Source organism: Astyanax mexicanus, chromosome 17 (assembly GCF_023375975.1).
Source record: "Astyanax mexicanus isolate ESR-SI-001 chromosome 17, AstMex3_surface, whole genome shotgun sequence".
In the NCBI taxonomy this organism is placed as follows: Eukaryota; Metazoa; Chordata; class Actinopteri; order Characiformes; family Acestrorhamphidae; genus Astyanax; species Astyanax mexicanus.
The window spans coordinates 10,461,117-10,480,037 of record NC_064424.1 but is presented as its reverse complement, the minus strand read 5'-3'; the positions used below and the strand labels follow the sequence as shown (position 1 = coordinate 10,480,037).

The 18,921-nt window shown below is 36.3% G+C and overlaps 1 protein-coding gene across 1 annotated transcript; it reads left to right on the top strand.

Annotated features, from left to right (window-relative positions):
* The first annotated feature begins 1,485 nt into the window (after nucleotides 1–1,485).
* slc6a7 (solute carrier family 6 member 7) lies at nucleotides 1,486–18,797 on the top strand. Its single transcript, XM_007254146.4, has 15 exons — nucleotides 1,486–1,793; nucleotides 4,393–4,606; nucleotides 7,093–7,224; nucleotides 7,352–7,500; nucleotides 7,701–7,744; nucleotides 8,937–9,075; nucleotides 9,757–9,891; nucleotides 9,999–10,102; nucleotides 10,244–10,368; nucleotides 10,504–10,616; nucleotides 12,185–12,322; nucleotides 12,976–13,075; nucleotides 14,412–14,530; nucleotides 15,391–15,564; nucleotides 17,039–18,797. Exons 1-15 carry the CDS (start codon nucleotides 1,665–1,667, stop codon nucleotides 17,201–17,203), a joined length of 1,980 nt encoding a protein of 659 aa, XP_007254208.3. The 5' UTR covers nucleotides 1,486–1,664; the 3' UTR covers nucleotides 17,204–18,797.
* The last annotated feature ends 124 nt before the right edge of the window (nucleotides 18,798–18,921 follow it).

The window sequence follows — 18,921 nt, the reverse complement described above, 5'->3', positions numbered from 1 at the left end:
ACACAAACACACACACAAACACACACACACTTCCTTCTTCGCAGAAGGAGGAGCAGTCTTTTTGAACAACAGAACCACCCCCACACACACACACACTTCCCACAGAGAAGGAGGAACCTGTCTGAGCATCACCTAGAAACAACAAAACACACAGTCATAAAGTACAGTGTGAACCTTTATGCAATTACTAACTGTCACTACAGAACATAATTACACAACATACAAAACTAATAAAACACACTTAAAGATTAATATGACTTAGAGAAATTATATATTTAAAATGGCAACATTGGCACTTATGGCCTTTAGCAGAAAATATGTGAATAGACTAGAGTTCAAGTAATTGTAGACAAACAAGTACAAGTGTACTGCACTAATACATCAAACAAAACATTCACATAGCCAGCAACTAAACACACAAACACTGCATTAAAGTAAAAAAAAAAAAACAAGAAAAAAACAAGATGCATCAGAATGTACAATACACTACAGTGTTTAATGTGAGATATCTAATCTTTTGTGTTTTTTTTTAGAATTAGGTGTTAACTCATGGTCTATACAGTCACTGGCCTATACTTCATACTAGCAAAGTTGCAGTTTCCTGCGTGGCTTCCTGTGGAAACGAGAGCAAAATGCTGTGCAACACATATCAGTCAAACAGAAGAAAAGCGGCATATAGCAGCTTTTAAGAGAGATCTGTGTTTTTTATACCAGGAAAAAGGCTTCCTTTATTTCTTTATTTAATTCTTTGGTTATTTACACAGCATATATAAACTTGTCTTTTTGTTATTTGAAGTTTATTTAAAGACTGTAATTGGCAGACAGACAGATAAGCAGGCAGACATATGGATATACAGGCAGAAAACCAACAGATAAATGACAATTAATGACAAATTAATAGACAGGCAGATAGACTGACAACAGGTAGACAGAAAGACATGTAGACAAACTAACAAATAGACAGGAAGATGTATATAAATGGATATACAGGCAGATGGAAAACTGACAAATAAATTAAGACAAATTAATAGACAGGCAAGAGACACATAGGCAGACAGATTGACTGAAAAGACTGAAATGTAGACAGACAGATATGTAGGAAGATTAACAGATAGATAGGCAGACAAGCAGATGGACAAACTAACAAATAGACAGACAGGAAGATGGATATAGATCCAGGCAGATAGAAAACCGAGAGATAAATTAAGACAAATTAAGCGACAGACAGGTAGACTGGCAGGGAGACATATAGACAGGAAAATTAGATAGATAGATAGATAGATAGATAGATAGATAGATAGATAGATAGATAGATAGATAGATAGATAGATAGATAGATAGATAGATAGATAGATAGGAAGAAGGAATGCTGTATAGGAGGAGTGGGTGTGCTCAGGTGTATAATGGCCTGTTTATAGGGGTGAGGAGAGAGAGGTTCCTCCTCTCACCTCTCTCTCTCTCTCTCTCTCTCTCTCTTTTTGTCTCCTCCCCTCCCCAGGATCAAACATGGCGAGCTGAACTGTACACCTGCGCTGCTTCTGCTGCTGCTGCCGGGCTGCTGTGAGTTTGTGGGGCGGAATGTAACTTTTCTCGCGGTGGTTCATCACTGTTAGTCCGGCGGGTCCTGAACGGGCGCGTGTTTGTGAAGCTGCTCCGCCGCCTCGATGAAGCCTTTACCGGAGCCATGTAACAGCGAGCATCAGAAGAAAGGCTCGAGCGCCGCTGCCCCTGGGGAGATGCCGAGCGCGGAGGAGGCGAAAGCTCCACCTGGAAACACGGAGCTCCGCACGGAGGTGAGCCGGCCAGAGACCTGCCCTTACCGGGGCCCGGGGTTTCAGCCGTTTCTGGTTATTAAACTTTATTACAGTAAAGAAAGTGTTAAACCTGGACAGCTGTAGTCTGGCGGTTTTGAGTGGGCTTGTTTGGTTTGGTTTGGTTTTTACTGACTGGGTGAGGAGGTAACTCAACCTGTTTGACCTCATTCCTGGAAAAGTACAACAAAAAATAGGAAAATGTGTATCAACAGAGACCACTGTTTTTATTCCTTTAATACTGCTTCAAAAAGTAGTTTTTAGCACAACTGGCTTTACTTTAAGTAAGTACCACCACTAACGTTACAGTGAAAGTGAATGAGGAATTTAGCGTTCAACTAAAAAACAACAACAACAACAAACAGTCAGGCTATATTTTGTGCTGTTTTTATTAACTATAACTGTTTGTAAACGTTTATTAAATGCTCCCAGTCAGAATTAAGTTTCAATTAAGTTTTTGATTTCACGAGGCAGTGAATTATTTCCTAAATAAATAACAATATGTTATGAGGTAAATGAAAATATAAGAAATGAAACAGACAAATAACAACACTCAAAAGTGTAAATAATAATAATAATAATAATAATAATAATAATAATAATAATAATGATTATTATTATCATAAATTAAAATAGTAATATGTGTGGTGGCTACACAGTATAGTTGATGGTCAGAAATGGTCTAGACATGGTCAGTTTACAGAGTGGTCAAAAAGTACCAGAAGTGGTCAAAATAAAATTTGTGCGCTGACCTTTATCAGGAATTTTAACTTAATTAAATATAAACATATGTTTTATTTTTATATTAGTACATATTAGGCCTACCACAACACCCTACAATATATTTGCACAACCTCAATTATTTTATTTAGAGAGGAATCACATTATATTATGTTTTTCTTAGCGAAAACAATTAATGTGAATGGCTGGAATGTTCCTTTAAAAAAAGAGTGGTTTAATTATATTCATCCATTAAAATTAATTAATTAATTAGACTTAAAAGTTCATATAATTGTAATTTTATGCAATGAAATTATTATGTCATTATATTAGTGGCATTAAATGGTCTTAAAATGACAATAATATTGTTTAGCACAATTATTTATGGGGCAATATTTAGTTTTTGCCTAGTTTAAATTTGGCTTCTCAAGGCAGTAAATTATTTACTAAATGAATAACAATATGTTGTGAGGTCAATATTCAACAAGTACAAGAAGTGTTCAAAATAACAAAAAAATAACTTTTGTAGCATAAATTTGAACTGAATTAAATCTAAACGTCTTTATACAGTTGTGAACAAAACACTCCCAAACTAAACTTTTGGGAACAATAAATTAGACCTAAAATTCTCTAATCATTTAAATATTTTTTTTATTACACTCTTCATAAACAAGTCATTTGTTCATGGCATTTTAGCTTTCTGACTGCTATTTATTGCGTCTATTTTCCACTTTCATTCAACCCTATAAAGTAAATAAAGAGAGCTATGATGCAGTGTGTGTGATAGGCCTACAGTGTATTTATCTGTGTAGCTCTGACAAGTTTCCTCTTGCCAGCCATTGTGTGAAGAAACAATATCATGGTCTGCAAACCAGAATGACTTCCCTTTCATTAGAGTGCAGAATCAAATACAGCATGCTCTGGTTCTCTGGTTCCTCTATAGTTTGCTAATGTAAGTATCACGCCTAATTCACTTCAAGGACAGTATCAGTATCAAGCCATTTATTTGGCTCCTCGGTTGAAACTAGAATTCAATGGCTTCTTTTATGTGGGGAGATAGATGACTAGCAGTCAAGTTAAGGTTGATCCTCACATTTAACACTGTATACTTCATACATGTGTTTGTAATAGTAATGTTGTTTATTTTATTGATTTCTTTTGAGAACTTATGAATTATGTGCATTTAATTCAACAGCTTCAGGTAAAGGTTGAAATAACATGAGATTCCTTGTATGTGAAACAGTAAACACAAATTGAGTGGGGTTTGACTCATAGTTAAAATACATGCAAATATGTCTCAAGGTGGAAATGGGTAAATTTATTGTAGATCATTTTATTATCGCCTTATCATACAATATATGGACATGAACTCAATACATTTTACTGACCACAATATTACATAATAATACTAATTAATACTATTGGTTAGTCTTTTTATTTAAATGATGTTTTATTTGTTTAAGATTTGTTTATTTTTTAATATTCCAGTTCCATTGTCTGAATTTTTTTTAAATATTAATAGTTCATTACTTTTTAAAAGAGTATATTTGTGTTACTTGTCATTATATTACTTGTCAGTGGCATAAAGTAGTCTCAAAAAATGATTTATTATGAATTTCTAGGACAAGATGTCCCAAAATAGGTATTGTGACATGCCTAATTGTACATAATAAAATAGTAATATCTTTTTAGTAACTACATTTTCATTCTAAATTAATAATTAGTGGAATTGAATAAAATTGTGGTGATAATTATTTTCTAAAGAACTGTAATTAAGTTGTTATTAGGAACGAAGTTTACATCCCCACTCAATGGTGTAGAGTTGTGTGTAACACAATTATTATTTTTCTCTCTTTGGTAGAGTCCAGCACAGGTGAATGGCTTCAGTGTTCCCCAGAGCAGTGTGACCGGTGCTGCTGCATCTTCCCCACCCTCTCCGGCTCATTCAGCAAACCCCCAGCTTCCCAGAGAGCAGTGGGGCGGCAAGTACGAGTTTCTACTCTCCTGTATCGGCTACTGTGTCGGCCTGGGAAATGTCTGGAGGTTTCCTTACCTTTGTTACCGGAATGGTGGAGGTGAGTTTTCATCAATGGGATTGAACTTTGCATCTGAGCAGAAAGTGGGATATAATTTAGTCAGCCTGAATCGCTTTTGATAGGCAGAATAAAGTAAAGCAGCACTGCTTGGCTTCATGTGTGTATTTACAGTAAATATAATCTCTCTGCCATTCTTGTTTTTACAGATCAGTAAAGCAATATGGTCTGCATATAAGGTTGAAATAGGATAAATTTAGTAGTAAGCAGTAGGGCAAAAATCATGATAATTATAAATAAAGTAATTTTTATATTACACAGTAAATATTATATTTTAATTTGTAAATGAAATGGAATATTAGTATCAGTAAAAAAATATCATCAAAAAGTGTGGTGACTTTTACTGTGTCTCATGGGAGCTATAGAATGATGCACTGACCTGTGGGATATGCATTTGGGATACGGGTGTCTGTACACAGATAGTAGTGACGGATGCTGCCGATCACAATCATTACCCCCCATTATTTCCATCACATATTCTCAGTACACATGTCACATTTAGGACTGAAGAATGACCTTCAGAAATGGAATTCCCCATGCATCTGGCACCCACTGTCAGGCCCTGCTAAAACTCCCATAATTCACATCATATTGCCATAAACACATTGGCCAGTGTTCAGCCTTTATCACAAGTTAACACCCAATAACCTATACATGTGTAGGTGTTCCCAAGCCATCCCCTGGGGTAACACTTCAAAAACTCAATTAATAAAATATATAATATATAAAATACAAAAAAATAACTTATCTTTATTAATAACCTTTATCTTCCTTCCAAATAGCATGTGCAATCTGACACTAGTTTTGCAACTATTTCGTTGACAGTGAGTGTAATATAATGTAATATGTTATCTTGCAGTCCTATCACGAACAAGAGAGTAATTTGCTCTCGACAGGTTGGGTAGCACCCATAAATTATGTTGTTTGCATGTCAGAGGCTGTGGGTAATCCAAATTAAGCTCTGGTTAGGGTGTGTTTCGTGACATTTGAAATACAGTCTTCTGCAAAGCCTGACATGGTAATCAAAATGTAAAAAAAAAAAAAAAACAGTACAATTTTTGCTACTGTGAGTTTTATGTCACACAGGCAGGGAGAATGTGGATTGTGGACAAACACTTCATTGTATGTTCTCAATCACCCACCCAGCATCTCCTACATTCAACTGCTACAACTGCTACATTCTGTACCAGTGAAATGCCAGATTTGAAACTATAGTAGCACAGTGACAGCCTGTGACAGCCTGTAAGCAGATACCAAAACTGCAGTCAGCTTCACACACTTACACACACTCAGACGCACACACGCCCAGTCCCTCCCAGTGTCCTGTAAGCTCTGTAATCCTTCCAGAATGAGCTTGGAGAGCTTCCAGTCTCTCTTGGGTGTGGTCTACACGTGTACATTGTGTCTTGTAATGGAAATGATGTTACTGCTGGTAAAGTTTTTTCTTTTAGTTACAGGTTTCTGTGGCAAGGTTAACAAATTGAAACTTGATGATCTAAAAAAAAGAAAACAGTCATTTCAATTTCTTACAGCTTGATAAAGATATTATATCAAAATCATTACAAAGAGCACCACTTCCTCATTCCCCATGTTTATAAATACTTCCTGTGCAAGAGTGCATCATAACTTGGTGCATTTGTATTTGATGGATTGAAATATAACATTAAAGCACTGTAAAAAAAACGTTATTAAGATTTATTAAGTTCTTTATTTGAATAAGCGAAAGCTGAGCTGATGTTGAATTCTGTCTTTAAGCAAATCAAATACGTCAAATATGTCAAGTTGTGTGTCATGGTCTTAAGCGTATCTAAAAGCCTAGTCCACACGTATCCTTTTCTTATTCTTTTGTCCTTCTGTACACAAAAACAGAATTTTACAAAATGCAACTTTTTGAGAACTTCCTCTGGGGTGAAGGCTTTCAAAAATGGGATGCATACAACTAGGGTGTACATATTTTAGTTTTTTTTTTAAATAAGGACACTGAGAAAGATACCAACTTACCAACTTGATTAAACAAGTGGTGTCAGATGGGCTTCAGCTTGACTGCAGCCACACCCTCCCTTTGTACACAACATTGGTGACCCCTGTTGTGAAGCTAATGAAAGCTGACATGCCCCCCCTGCTGAAAACATCCATCTTAAAACCAGGCGTTTTCTGGTATCTGGTTTCAGATGGTCTAAGCTGGTCTTGGGCTGTTGGTCAATGTGGTTAAAAAGCTAGCAGAAAACATATCTAGTACTGGTAAGCTAGCTGGTTAATTACCAGCTGTAAACCAGCATAATATATGTTGCCTTTAATTGGTCACACTGGTCATGCTGGTCAACCTGCATGGTTAAAAAAGCTCGTACTGGTTTTCTAGCTTAGTCTAGTTGATCATGCTGTTTTTAATAGGGTTATCAATGACTGATGTTAACTTTTCTCAGGAGGCACTCAATGTGTGAGAACTTATGTTGTTTGTAATGCTTCAGGTGTGTTCCTCATCCCGTACTTCATCATGCTCTTCTTCACGGGCATGCCCCTCTTCCTCATGGAGCTCAGCTTGGGCCAGTATGGAGCTGCAGGTCCCATCACTGTCTGGAAATGCTGTCCACTGCTTAAAGGTATCACCATATTGAACACAATTCATTCAGGAATAAAGGCTGTTTGTTTTATATTGCTGTACTAGCACAAACATGAAAAATGGGATCTATACATTACTGAAAAAGATATTTATTGTGCTTTCTCCAGGGATCGGCATAGGGATGCTGTGTGTGTCCACTTTAGTGTGCCTCTACTACAATGTCATCATTGCTTGGACCTTTTATTACCTGGGTAGCTCATTCCAAAGCCCACTGCCATGGTCTTGTGATGCTATTGCTAATGCTAAGCTGTGTCGGGTAAGTGTGATACTATTACTGTTTGTCATGTATAGGGCTAGGATCTCTCAAGCACTACTGAATTTATTTTAAAATAAATATAGATTAAATGATAGATTATTGATTTTAAAAAGTTACAGTTTAAATTGTGATTGTAAACACACAGTACTGTGGTAGCACATAAATGTCTCATACATGCACCCTTCCTACTTGATCCATAGAACAACACCAATGGCACACTGAGTCCGTCTGAGTTCTTCTGGAAGTAAGTACACTAGTTCCTCATATTTACACAGAAGATGAGCACAGTATAGACTAGGGGTGGGCAATATTATATCGTATACAATATATCGTGACACAGAAATATCGTGAAATTAAAAATCCATATCGTGATAACAGGGCTGTTCTGTCTTTAAAAAAAGTAGTCTATTATTTACTGTGAAGCTTTAGGTGTATTTATTGTATAATTGTTTTAGTTTGCAGTTTATATGCATGCACTAAATATTCTGCAGTATTATTTGCTGCATTATATTATTTTATGCTATATTATTTATTTTGCCACATTATGATTATGCTGTTATACTATTATACTATATTCCTGAAATGAATGAATTATTGTAGTTTTCCTATATCGCCAAGTATAATCGTTATCGCAAAAATACCCTGAAATATCGTGATATTATTTTAGAGCCATATCGCCCACCCCTAGTATAGACTACACTATATTGACAAAAGGTTTAAGACACCCACACATTGCGCCTACAGGATGTTTTTATACATTTCATTTGCAATCAGTAGGCATTAATATGGAGTAGCCGTCCCTTTTCCATCTCTAATAGCAGGTTTGGAACCCTGGAGACCTCTATACGCTTTATGCCACTTCATGGCTAAGTTGCTTTGCTTCCTAAATGCTTTTTTAGTAATACCATTCATATCTAATGGAGGTGGAATGTCTACAAAGGAAGATATTTTACCACTTGACTTTCTAGCGTGGTGCCATCCTATTACAGTAGCATTCTGTAGTTCAGTCAGCTCTTTAGAACCACCCATTCTTATATTGCTGTTTATAAAGTCGGCCTGCATGGTGGCTAGGGCTTGATTTTATACACTTGTGGCAATGGGTATGAATGAAGCACCTAAGGTCAGTAATTAAAAGATGTGTCCCAGTACTTTTTTTCCATATAGTGTTTGCTATATTTGCTCTTAATCAAAGTGCTTAGATGATGCATTTTATATACATCGTTCAGTTCAGATGTGAAGTCTAGAATTGATGCAAAAAGTGTCTTTTGTTTAAAGTGAAAGAAGAACGCTTCAACCACTAGACAGTCATAAGCCTCTGTAACCTAGCTGAAAATAACTGTGGTTTAAAATAGTTTGAGATCACTTGAGATGCGTATGTTTGCTGAGCATTTGTTTCTGTCTGTTTGTTTATGTATACTTGTGTGTGTGTTTTACAGTGAGCGTGTCTTGGGGGTGTCACACAGCACGGGCCTGAGTAACCCTGGGCCTGTGAGGTGGCAGCTAGCTCTGTGTTTACTAGCTGCCTGGGTCATCATTTTCCTCTGCATGCTGAAGGGCATTCGGAGTTCAGGCAAGGTAAGGTTCAGCTCAGGCAGAATTAGAAATCCTAAACTCAATGTGGATATCAACAAATATAATTTACTTTTATACAGAATCTTTGGTTTATACCAAGAATGCTAATTCCTGTAAAGCTTCTGATAATCAAAGTTTACTTTTTATTTAAAATCACAACATTATGATCTGGCGACAGATTACAACACTTCTGTCTAGTGCTCTGGAACCACTGTCTGACATCAATCATTATGTGTGAACTATTAATTCAAATCAATGCTGTGTTTTTGAGAATCTATACAGTATTTAAAGTATAATATCATAATATTTTCATATATGCAGCCCATATATGTAGAAGGTAAGCTTCGAGCTGAAGATAGTGTAAATTGCATGAAAAACCCATACAATTAACAGTATATGCTATTCTGTTCTTTATCCAATTTTAATAGATAATAGTATATCATACAATACTAAAAAACACAAAACATTGTTGCGATTACTTAAAAACATGTTATTTAAATTTTTTAACTAGATATTTGATACATATTGGGCTAAAAGCTTTAGTGCTAAAGTTAACACACAAGAACACAGTAAGCATTTATTAGTTTAAGAATGTTTTAATTATTTAAGTAATTCATTTTTAATGTTTTGTAATTTTGGTAAGTACCAGAAGTACCAATTTCTCCTTCTTTTGTCTTTTTTCAGGTTGTGTATGTGACGGCCACCTTTCCCTACCTTGTTCTGGTAGTTCTGATCATCAGAGGGGCCACTCTGGAGGGCTCTTTACAGGGTGTAGCTTTTTATCTCACTCCAGTCTGGGGGCGACTGGCTAATGCACAGGTACCAGCAACAGTACTAGTCTTTCAGTGTCTCTCTTCTTTTGAGTAGATGTCTCAATTGTGTCTGTTCATACAAATTTATAATGCAGTGTAATGTGGTTTGTGTAGGTATGGAATGATGCAGCGTCACAGATCTTCTACTCATTAGGAATTGGAGTAGGAGGACTTCTGTCTATGGCCTCCTACAATAAATTTGACAATAATGTCATCAGGTTAGTAGTTTTTGGATAACAATATTTGAGATTTTATTTAAATTAGTTTATTGTCACTATCCCTGTGATTTTTTTCTAGGCAACATTCTAAAGGAAGAGTGACATTCAGTGCCTAAAATGAACTGTTTTTTTCTGTGCTAGGGATACCCTGGTGATCACCATAGGCAACTGTGCCACCAGCTTCTTTGCAGGCTTTGCAATCTTCTCTATACTGGGCCACATGGCCTGGAGGAAGGGTGTGCCGGTGGAAAAAGTGGCAATCTCAGGTAATTCCAGTCTAGCGTGTCTGCTTATTCAAATTAGCAGCCATTCCTCATTCCAGAAAGATCAGCTGAAACATGACCTGCTGAATCCCATAAAAATGATGAGCTGAATGAATCGTGTTTTTGCTGCTCTATCAGGTCCAGGCTTGGCTTTTGTAGCATACCCAGAGGCCTTGGCTCTTCTTCCTGGTTCAGTTTTCTGGGCCATTCTATTTTTCCTGATGCTCTTTATGCTGGGAGTGGACACACTGGTAAGATTTCTTCATGTAAACCTCTGCTTTTCAATAAAGTAATAAAGTATTGATCATATTTTATTATAAATAATAATACAGTATCTCACAAAAGTGAATACACCCCGCACATTTTTGTAAATATTGTACAAAAGTGAAGATATAACACTTAATACAATGTAAAGTAGTCAGTGTACAGCTTGTACAACACTGTACATTTGCTGTGCTCTCAAAATAACACACAGTGAATATACCCCTAAGTGAAAATAGCCAAATTATACCTAAAGTATCAAGATTTTGCGTGGCCACCATTATTTTCCAGCACTGCCATAACTCTCTTGGGCATGGAGTTCACTGGAGCTTCACAGGTGCTACTGGAATCCTTTTTCACTCCTCCATGATGAGGACCTTACGCTCCTCCACCTTTCAATGTGAGGATGCCCCAGAGGCAAGACATACTTGATCAGTCCATCGCCTTTATCTTTAGCTTCAGTGCCACACATGCTGGACACCATCTGAGCCAAACAGACAAGTCTATCTTGGTCTCGTCAGGCCACTGCACATGGTTCCAGTAAACCAGACTCTTGGACTACTTGTCTTCAGCAAATTGTTTTTATGCATGAGCTTCAGAAGAGGCTTCATTCTGGGACAGTGCCATGCAGGCAGAGTTGATGCAGTGTGCAGTGTATGGTCACTGCAGGCTGACCTCTCACCTCTTTAAGCTCTGCAGCAATGTTGTCTATTTTTTAAGGCCAATCTCTGGATATTATGCAGAACACATGGACTTAACTACTATGGTCAACCCTGGGGAGGAATGTTGTGAGTGTAATCCGTCCTGAAAAACAGCTGTTTGATCTTGGCCATTGTGCTCTATCTCAGTTTTCTACATTCTTATAGTCCCTGCCATCTTCATGGAAAGCAACAGTTTTGTTGACTTAGACATTAATGGCTGTGTGTTGAGTTATTTTGAGGGCACATCAAATTTACACTGTAATACAAGCTGTTCTCTAACTACTATTTAACATTGTCTCAAAGTGTCATATTTTCAGTGTTGTCTCATGAAAAGATAAATTAAAATATTTACAAGTATGTGAGGGGTGTATTCACTTTTGTGAGATACTGTAAAATATTGATAATATTAACAATAAATGGTCAGTTATTTCAAGCTTTGCCACAGAAGTATCATGACGTTCTTATTGACTAAATAAAGTGGGGAAATGTCTTCATACATCCTGCCTTACTTCATTGCATGCTACACACCCACAGATACCATACCACATCATTATGCAACTTCCTGCTGTAGCATATTGATGCTGTATCTCACGCACAAACCTTATATCTCTAAAGTGGTAAATTAGAGAACTAATAAAACATTGTAATGTACAGTAGAAGTCAATGTAAAGAGATTTCATTCCAAGTCCTTTTAAAAAATTATTTTAGTTTTAATTATTTTAGTTTAAATGTAGTTTTAAATTTGGTCAAATAACAAAATGGCAAAAATGGAGATATAAGGTTTATAAGGTTTTTGCATGACAGGACCTTTCTCTGTTTTTGCTACATGATGCTTTCTCTCTCTCCCACCCCCACAGTTTGGTAACATGGAGGGGATAACCACAGCAGTGCTGGATGAGTTTCCTCAGCTGAGGTCCAACATGAAGTACAAGACCCTGTTCCTGGGCCTGCTCTGCTTCGGATTCTACCTGATGGGCCTGTTGCTGGTCACTAATGTCAGTAGATGCTGATACTTCATTTAGCTTTATTTTTGAGTTGATAGTTGGATAAAATAAAATCAGATACACTGTATATATTGCTGTAATAACAAAAGTATTAAACACCATTTGTTGTAGTATATATATATATATATATATATATATATATATATATATATATATATATATATATATATATATACTAACTTAATAACTTATATTCTGTATATATATATATATATATATATATATATATATATATATATATATATATATATATATATATATATATATATTCTGTATCTATATATATATATATACTAACTTAATAACTTATATTCTGTATATAATCTGTGTTGATTTATGAACCAAATACTTATTGACATTATTTGGTCTCTGTTTATGTCTTAAGAAAAAAAACAGGCTATTTTACAAAACAAAAACAGATCAATCAAAGTGGACAGTTTAGTTTCCACACACAGTATCCACACAGAATTGAATTATATATTTTAAAATATTATCAATATATTAGAAACCAAATATGGTTTAATTGTATCAGTAAAATTGTTAAGTGTTAAAAGAATTCTATATTTGTAAGTGCATTATATTTGATTCTACATTTTGTGTTTTTCTCATCATTGTGTTCATAATGTGTGTCTGTTTTCTAACAGGGAGGGATATACTGGTTCACCCTCATTGACTCATTCAGCACCAGTTTTGGGCTCATCATTATCACTCTCTTCATGTGTCTGGGCATCTCATTCTTTTATGGTGTGCATTCCCAACTCTTTTACATCTCATTCTCACATCACTAACACCCAAGTCTCATGACCTCATTATGCACCTTTATGCTTATACAAATTTAGGTTTAATCATGGCTTAGTGTTGTCATGTCTTGTGACCATTATTCTTAAATTGAGTGAGCATCATACTGAACACTCACTTTACCAGCAACACTTTGCAGAATAAAGAATGCATACATGTGTACATTAATCATATAAAATAGATTTATACATATGAAATTAGTGGTTTTGGATGGTCCTAATTTTAATTTTATAGTCCTAAGTACAACCCTGTTATTCTACCCCAAAATGAAATCTAGATGCTTTATTATTTCTGAGGTTGTTCCTTTTGTGTCCTCCTGGTGAAGGGTGGTTAACTATATAAAAGCTTGTAGCCAGGTGAGCTTTGAGCCTAGCACCTACTCCCTCCTCTGCTCAAGTGTTTCTTGTTAATACATTTTTCCTTTCCATTTGTGTTTAGTTTCAGTTTGGTTGTTGGCTTAGATAGTCCAGTTTGTTTTTGACTAAGCAGATGAGTGAAAGAAGAGATAATAAAAGGCTAGTGTTAGCAGGAATGCCTGTTAGCTCCCCAGCTACCTCTGTCTTGTTAGCCAAGTTAGAACTCCCCTTCTGCAAGCATTGGTACAGAAAAAGTCATGTTTGTAAGCTGGAGCTGATGAGCTTCTCTCCTGTATCAATAACATTCTCCATAACCATGTTCTCCTCTAGTGTCTTTGTGCTTTACCATTTCAAAATCCTTTTTTAGGGATAGCAATGCTTTCACTAGTAAGCTGGGTTAGTTTAAATTTAATATTTGAACACAGTATCAGTCAAAAGTTAGGACATACCCTTTCTCATTAAAAAAAAATTTTGGTTTTACTAAACCAATAAATCATATTCTGTCAAGCTTACACAGAATGGGACACAGAATACGACTTTTACGTAAATAAAACCTATAACAAATGGAATGCTTTGAATATTAGAATTTGTAGGCACCTATTGAATAGTTTATTTGAGTAGATTTATTTCAGACTCTTGACAGATACTTGAAAATCTGGCTTTAGTATCTGTATCAGTAGGCAAAACGTGGTATTGGTATATCCCTAATTCTGGGACCTTTAAAATCTTAACACTAAAAAGTTATGCCTGGATTAGTTTCTAAATTAATTAATTTCATTTTTTATATCCCTTTGTGTGTGTATGTGTATATGTCACTGTATTCACTCTGTATCTGTTGTTTTTTTAGTCATGTGTTTTGTTGCAAAGTACCGGAATATGCTCATATGAGTCTTAATGGTGATTTGCATGTGATTTGTGTACCTCAGGGGTGAACCAGTTCTGCCAGGACATAGTAGACATGATCTGTCTCTGTCCACCCTGGTGCACCAAGGTGCTGCTGTACTTCAAGGCATGCTGGGTATTCTTCACACCCTTCTTGTTACTGGTGAGTACAGTGTTTGTGTGTGGCTTGCCTCTTCACAGCCATGTTGAGTTTTTTGCACTTGGTCTAAAATTACCATTTTATTTCACTGTTGTCTTTAAAGGGCAGATGTAGCTGTAGGTTTTTTTTTATTTTAAACAACCAGTAACACCTGATTCCACCTTTTTAATCAACTTGTGGGTTTTCAAAAAACTAAAAAATGAGCTTCTACTTGACTGCAATGAAAACCTACAGCCATATACTCTGCATAGTGTGATAAAAGTTGTGTTATTTAAAAAAAATAAGATTGATATATTGAAGCATTCTCAGAAACAGTATACATGGATGGTGTGTTTTAATACTATGACAGCTTGCTAAAAAAAATTACTGCAGATATTTTGCTTACAGTATCATCTATGATACACATCATATTGATTGTTGCCAACACAGCCCTACTCGAGTTGTATTAATCAGTAACTGCTATAAATAGTTAAATAGTTTCAGGAACCTTCAAGAAAAGGTTTATATAATTGTTCCTTGAAGCACTGGAATTTTTCTTAAAGGTTCTTCAAAGTACCTTAAAAGGTTCCTCCACCCCTATAACGTAAACCTTTAACAGAAAAAGTGACAGGGTTCCCGTCTTCAGTTTGTTTACGTTTGCAAACATTAACCTAGTAAACATCTGCAGGGGTCAAATCCTTCTGAACCACAGTAGCACAGAGCATTAATAAATGAAGACATCTGACTGATACTGAAATGAACACCAGCCTCCAGTACTGTGAATAATTTATAGCGTACCTGTGACTCTGTGTCTTCTTTTCAATGGTTTCCATGTTTCTCTGGCAGTGTTAATTCAGAAAGCTTTCTTTGTTTTTCTCATCTAGTTCATCCTGACCTACATCTTCATTGAGATGTACAGAACCCCACTGAAGTACGGACAGTACATATACCCGCTGTGGGGCAAGGCACTGGGGGTGTGTATGGGAGCTTTTTGCTGCCTGCAAATCCTAATATGGGCCACTGTTGCTGTCAGTAAAGAGTCTGGCACACTAAAAGATGTAAGTGGTTTTATTTTTTATTTTTTTTATATATGCAAAGATTAGTCTACTTAATTAGCAAAAGTGATAAAAAAATTGTGTGACTCAATGTTAATTTATAATTAAAAAGCTCTATACAAAGTTCTGAAGGTAGTCTGCCCAGATCACTGCTTTTTGGTTTATTTTGGAAAAACACAGGGAAGGGAAATAGGCTCACTTACTCAGTTAACACTTAGCACGCACTCTGTGAATCCAAAAGTGATCAAACAGATTATAGCTTTATACAAAGATTATCTTATCATTCCACATTTAAACATCTTCTCTGCATTTATATTATCTATAATATAATCCCATGTTAAGCATTTTAATAGAAAAAGCAGAGCACAGTAGATCAGAAAGGAGGAGCTTGCTTCTCTCACAGAGCTTAAAGTGGAGCTATGTATTATAGCTTAGTTTTGGGAGTTGATCCACGCCCTCACTCCTCACACTTTCTTCCCTATTTAAATCGTCACTTCCTCTCTACCTGCTCGTTGAACAACCTCGCACCCACCTCCTCCCCATCTTCCTTCTTCTTTAATTTCATTCTTTTTCCTCATGTTTCTCTTCGTGTGAGGGGGGGCTTCGGCTTCACGCTTTACAGCGAAGCTGCCCCGAACTCCACCCCAAATACTCTGAGTTCGCTCCACCTTTTTTTCTTCTTTTCTGCCCAATCAAGGGCGTGGTTCAATACTAGCAAATTTAAAATTGTGGTGGTCTCAAAGCGTGGTGTGTTGAGGTAAATTTCTGCCGTATTGTTGTGTTCTACATCAACACTGCTTGCACACGTTGAACAAGTCCAGGTAGCTACGTCCTTTATAGCAATACGCCAAAGACAGAGCACACCTGAATCTTAAAGGAAATAGCAAGTGACACGCTGATTGTTTTATTTCATGATATGCTTAAAACAAACCCATGATTAATTAAGAGAATTAGTACATGCCTTTTGTGCATTTCGAGCTGCGCCAGGCATACTCTTCCTGTTGTTGTAATATCAAAGACACACAGACACGCCCTAAATCAAGCTGCAAGTTTTTTTTTTTTTTTAATTCATTTAAATATCGCACAGAGCTATTGGAAAGGCAGCCAATTGCGACAGCGCCAGAAGTGAAAGTGCACAACCTTTTACATTTATCTTTTTACAATGTATTCTAAGATCTCCTGAAAATAACATCTGGTATGTGTGATTGTGTCCTATAAATATTTCTAATTTGAGGTGAATAAAGGTATGTAGGGCTATGAAAATTTTAGCAGAGATTGATAGCATGACAGAAATAATTAACTAGACTAATCAACTAATCAAAAACTAATTGCCAAAATATTTGACTGCTAAAATAATCATTAATTGCAACCTTAAGGAAAGTAGCTAATTAATCTGCAGTACAGTTTTCTACCCTGTTTTTGTGTACACATAACTGCATACAAAACTCAACTCCTCTCCCTCTGTCTGCTCTCTTAGCGCTTTCAGAAAGCCATCCGGCCGCTCAACTCCTGGAGAGTCAACAACCTGAACGGCAGCACTCAGGAGCAGCACGTGGAGCCAGAGAGAATAGAGGGACCCTACACTGTCAACCTGACTGAGGTGGACTTCACCGCCATGGCCTGGGAGAGTAGTGAGGCATAACACTGCTCTGTTAGGAGAGAGAGCTACCTCTTTCACAGCCACGGGAGAAAACTCACACTGCCTTCAGTGATTGCACTCTCAAGAATGAAGTGTTCCATAATAACACACTTTTGTGTTATACACCTGGTGTCAGACAGCAGGAACACAGTGTGTGATTGGAACATGGACAAACAGGTGTGTTGTTTAACACTACACTCTACTGAGAGTGTAGAAAGAAAATCAGACTCCATAATAACTGCACCAACTGCATCTGTTGTTCAGTGCTTCAGCAGTGCCGTTTTCCATCTAATTATCAGTGGAGCTAAATTTGCTTTTGAAGAACAATAGGCCTCATTCACCAAAACCTTTCTTTTTGAAGAATGTACGTAAATGTGTTCATGACAAATTACAAAATATTCATTTTGTTTTTTTTATCCAATTTTATTAGTGATTAATAGTTTAGTAATAGCGAAAATACGTTTTTGAAACAATAATTTCTCTCCATATTCATAAAGATATGAACCTGATATTGTGTGACTAAAAGGAACCACCTTGTGGTGATGGAACAGACTTCCCCTCAGGACTTTGACCTCCATCACCAACAGCACTACGCTTATGCGTACAGATCATGTCATGTGCCCACGAATCGTATATGCATTTGATTTACAACCACATATGATCGGATCTTATTCTAAAAGATTTTATTTAACATATAGCCCATTTAACACAGCCCTTAAAGCCCTAAAGGTCTACATCAGATTCAGGATGTCTGCAGAATTGTTTACAGCTGTGTTCTTTAAATAATAGATTTCATTGTCCTTGTAAACTGGAACAATCCTGTTTAAACATAAGTACATTCATAAAACTGCACAAATGCTTTTAAGAAGAATGTTTTCTTTATGTTGGTTGTTGAGTAAGACCTAATGTGCTTTGAAGGATTTCTCATTTTAGCCTGAAAACTTGAGCCTAATGTTAACTGTTACCTGTTCAGTGGGAAAAGAGGTCCATTCCTTGGATTTAAGGTATCTGGCTAACAGAGAAATCCTTGTGGCTTGTGGTGTCTTGTTTTTAAAATCATCTGATGAATAATACTTCAAGCTCTGGCCCACAGCCAGCAACTGGGAAGCAATAAGCTCTTCCCCATTGGGGATCCATCAGAATGACATTTATCATTCAAATGATCCTCCAACAAATCATACATCTCAACTTATTTCATTATTATCCCACTGTACCTTAAGGCCAAAAGTGAGTTAAAATAATAAAAGTGAGTGGGAGCGACCAAAACGCAGTGAACGTAATTTCTTTCAGTTCATTTCATGTTTATCACTTGACTGTCTCAGTGGTTTAGTACCCAGAACATGGAGATTGCGTTTAATTTAAGACTTTTATCTTCATTTTTGTGTATTGATTGTATTTATCTATGGATATATCAGATGGGTATTGTTGTTATTTTTGTTTATTATAAAAGAGTTGTAAAATGTTTTTAATGCTTTCATGCTTCTATGATTGTAAATGGCAAACACAGAACCACAGTGTGTACTGTCTTCTCTATGAGGAAGGAGAGGTACTGTATGTTTACTCTGGGCTCTATGGTAAAAGCTTGGATTCACTGGAAGTTGTCTGAAGACTTTTGCTTTGAAAAGCTCTCTTGATTTACATCTCCTCTTTAAAGACAAATGAACATGCCCAGATAGAGTGTTTCCTTTTAGTTACATCAGTCCTGATGCAAACCCTTTGAC

Bases quoted from the DNA above. Each gene is read 5' to 3' on its own strand.
- slc6a7 (XM_007254146.4), top strand. From the start codon at position 1,665: ATGAAGCCTTTACCGGAGCCATGTAACAGCGAGCATCAGAAGAAAGGC. The intron at 10,617-12,184 runs GTAAGATTTCTT...CCACCCCCACAG, and splicing joins TGCTGGGAGTGGACACACTG to TTTGGTAACATGGAGGGGAT. The intron at 12,323-12,975 runs GTCAGTAGATGC...GTTTTCTAACAG, and splicing joins GCCTGTTGCTGGTCACTAAT to GGAGGGATATACTGGTTCAC.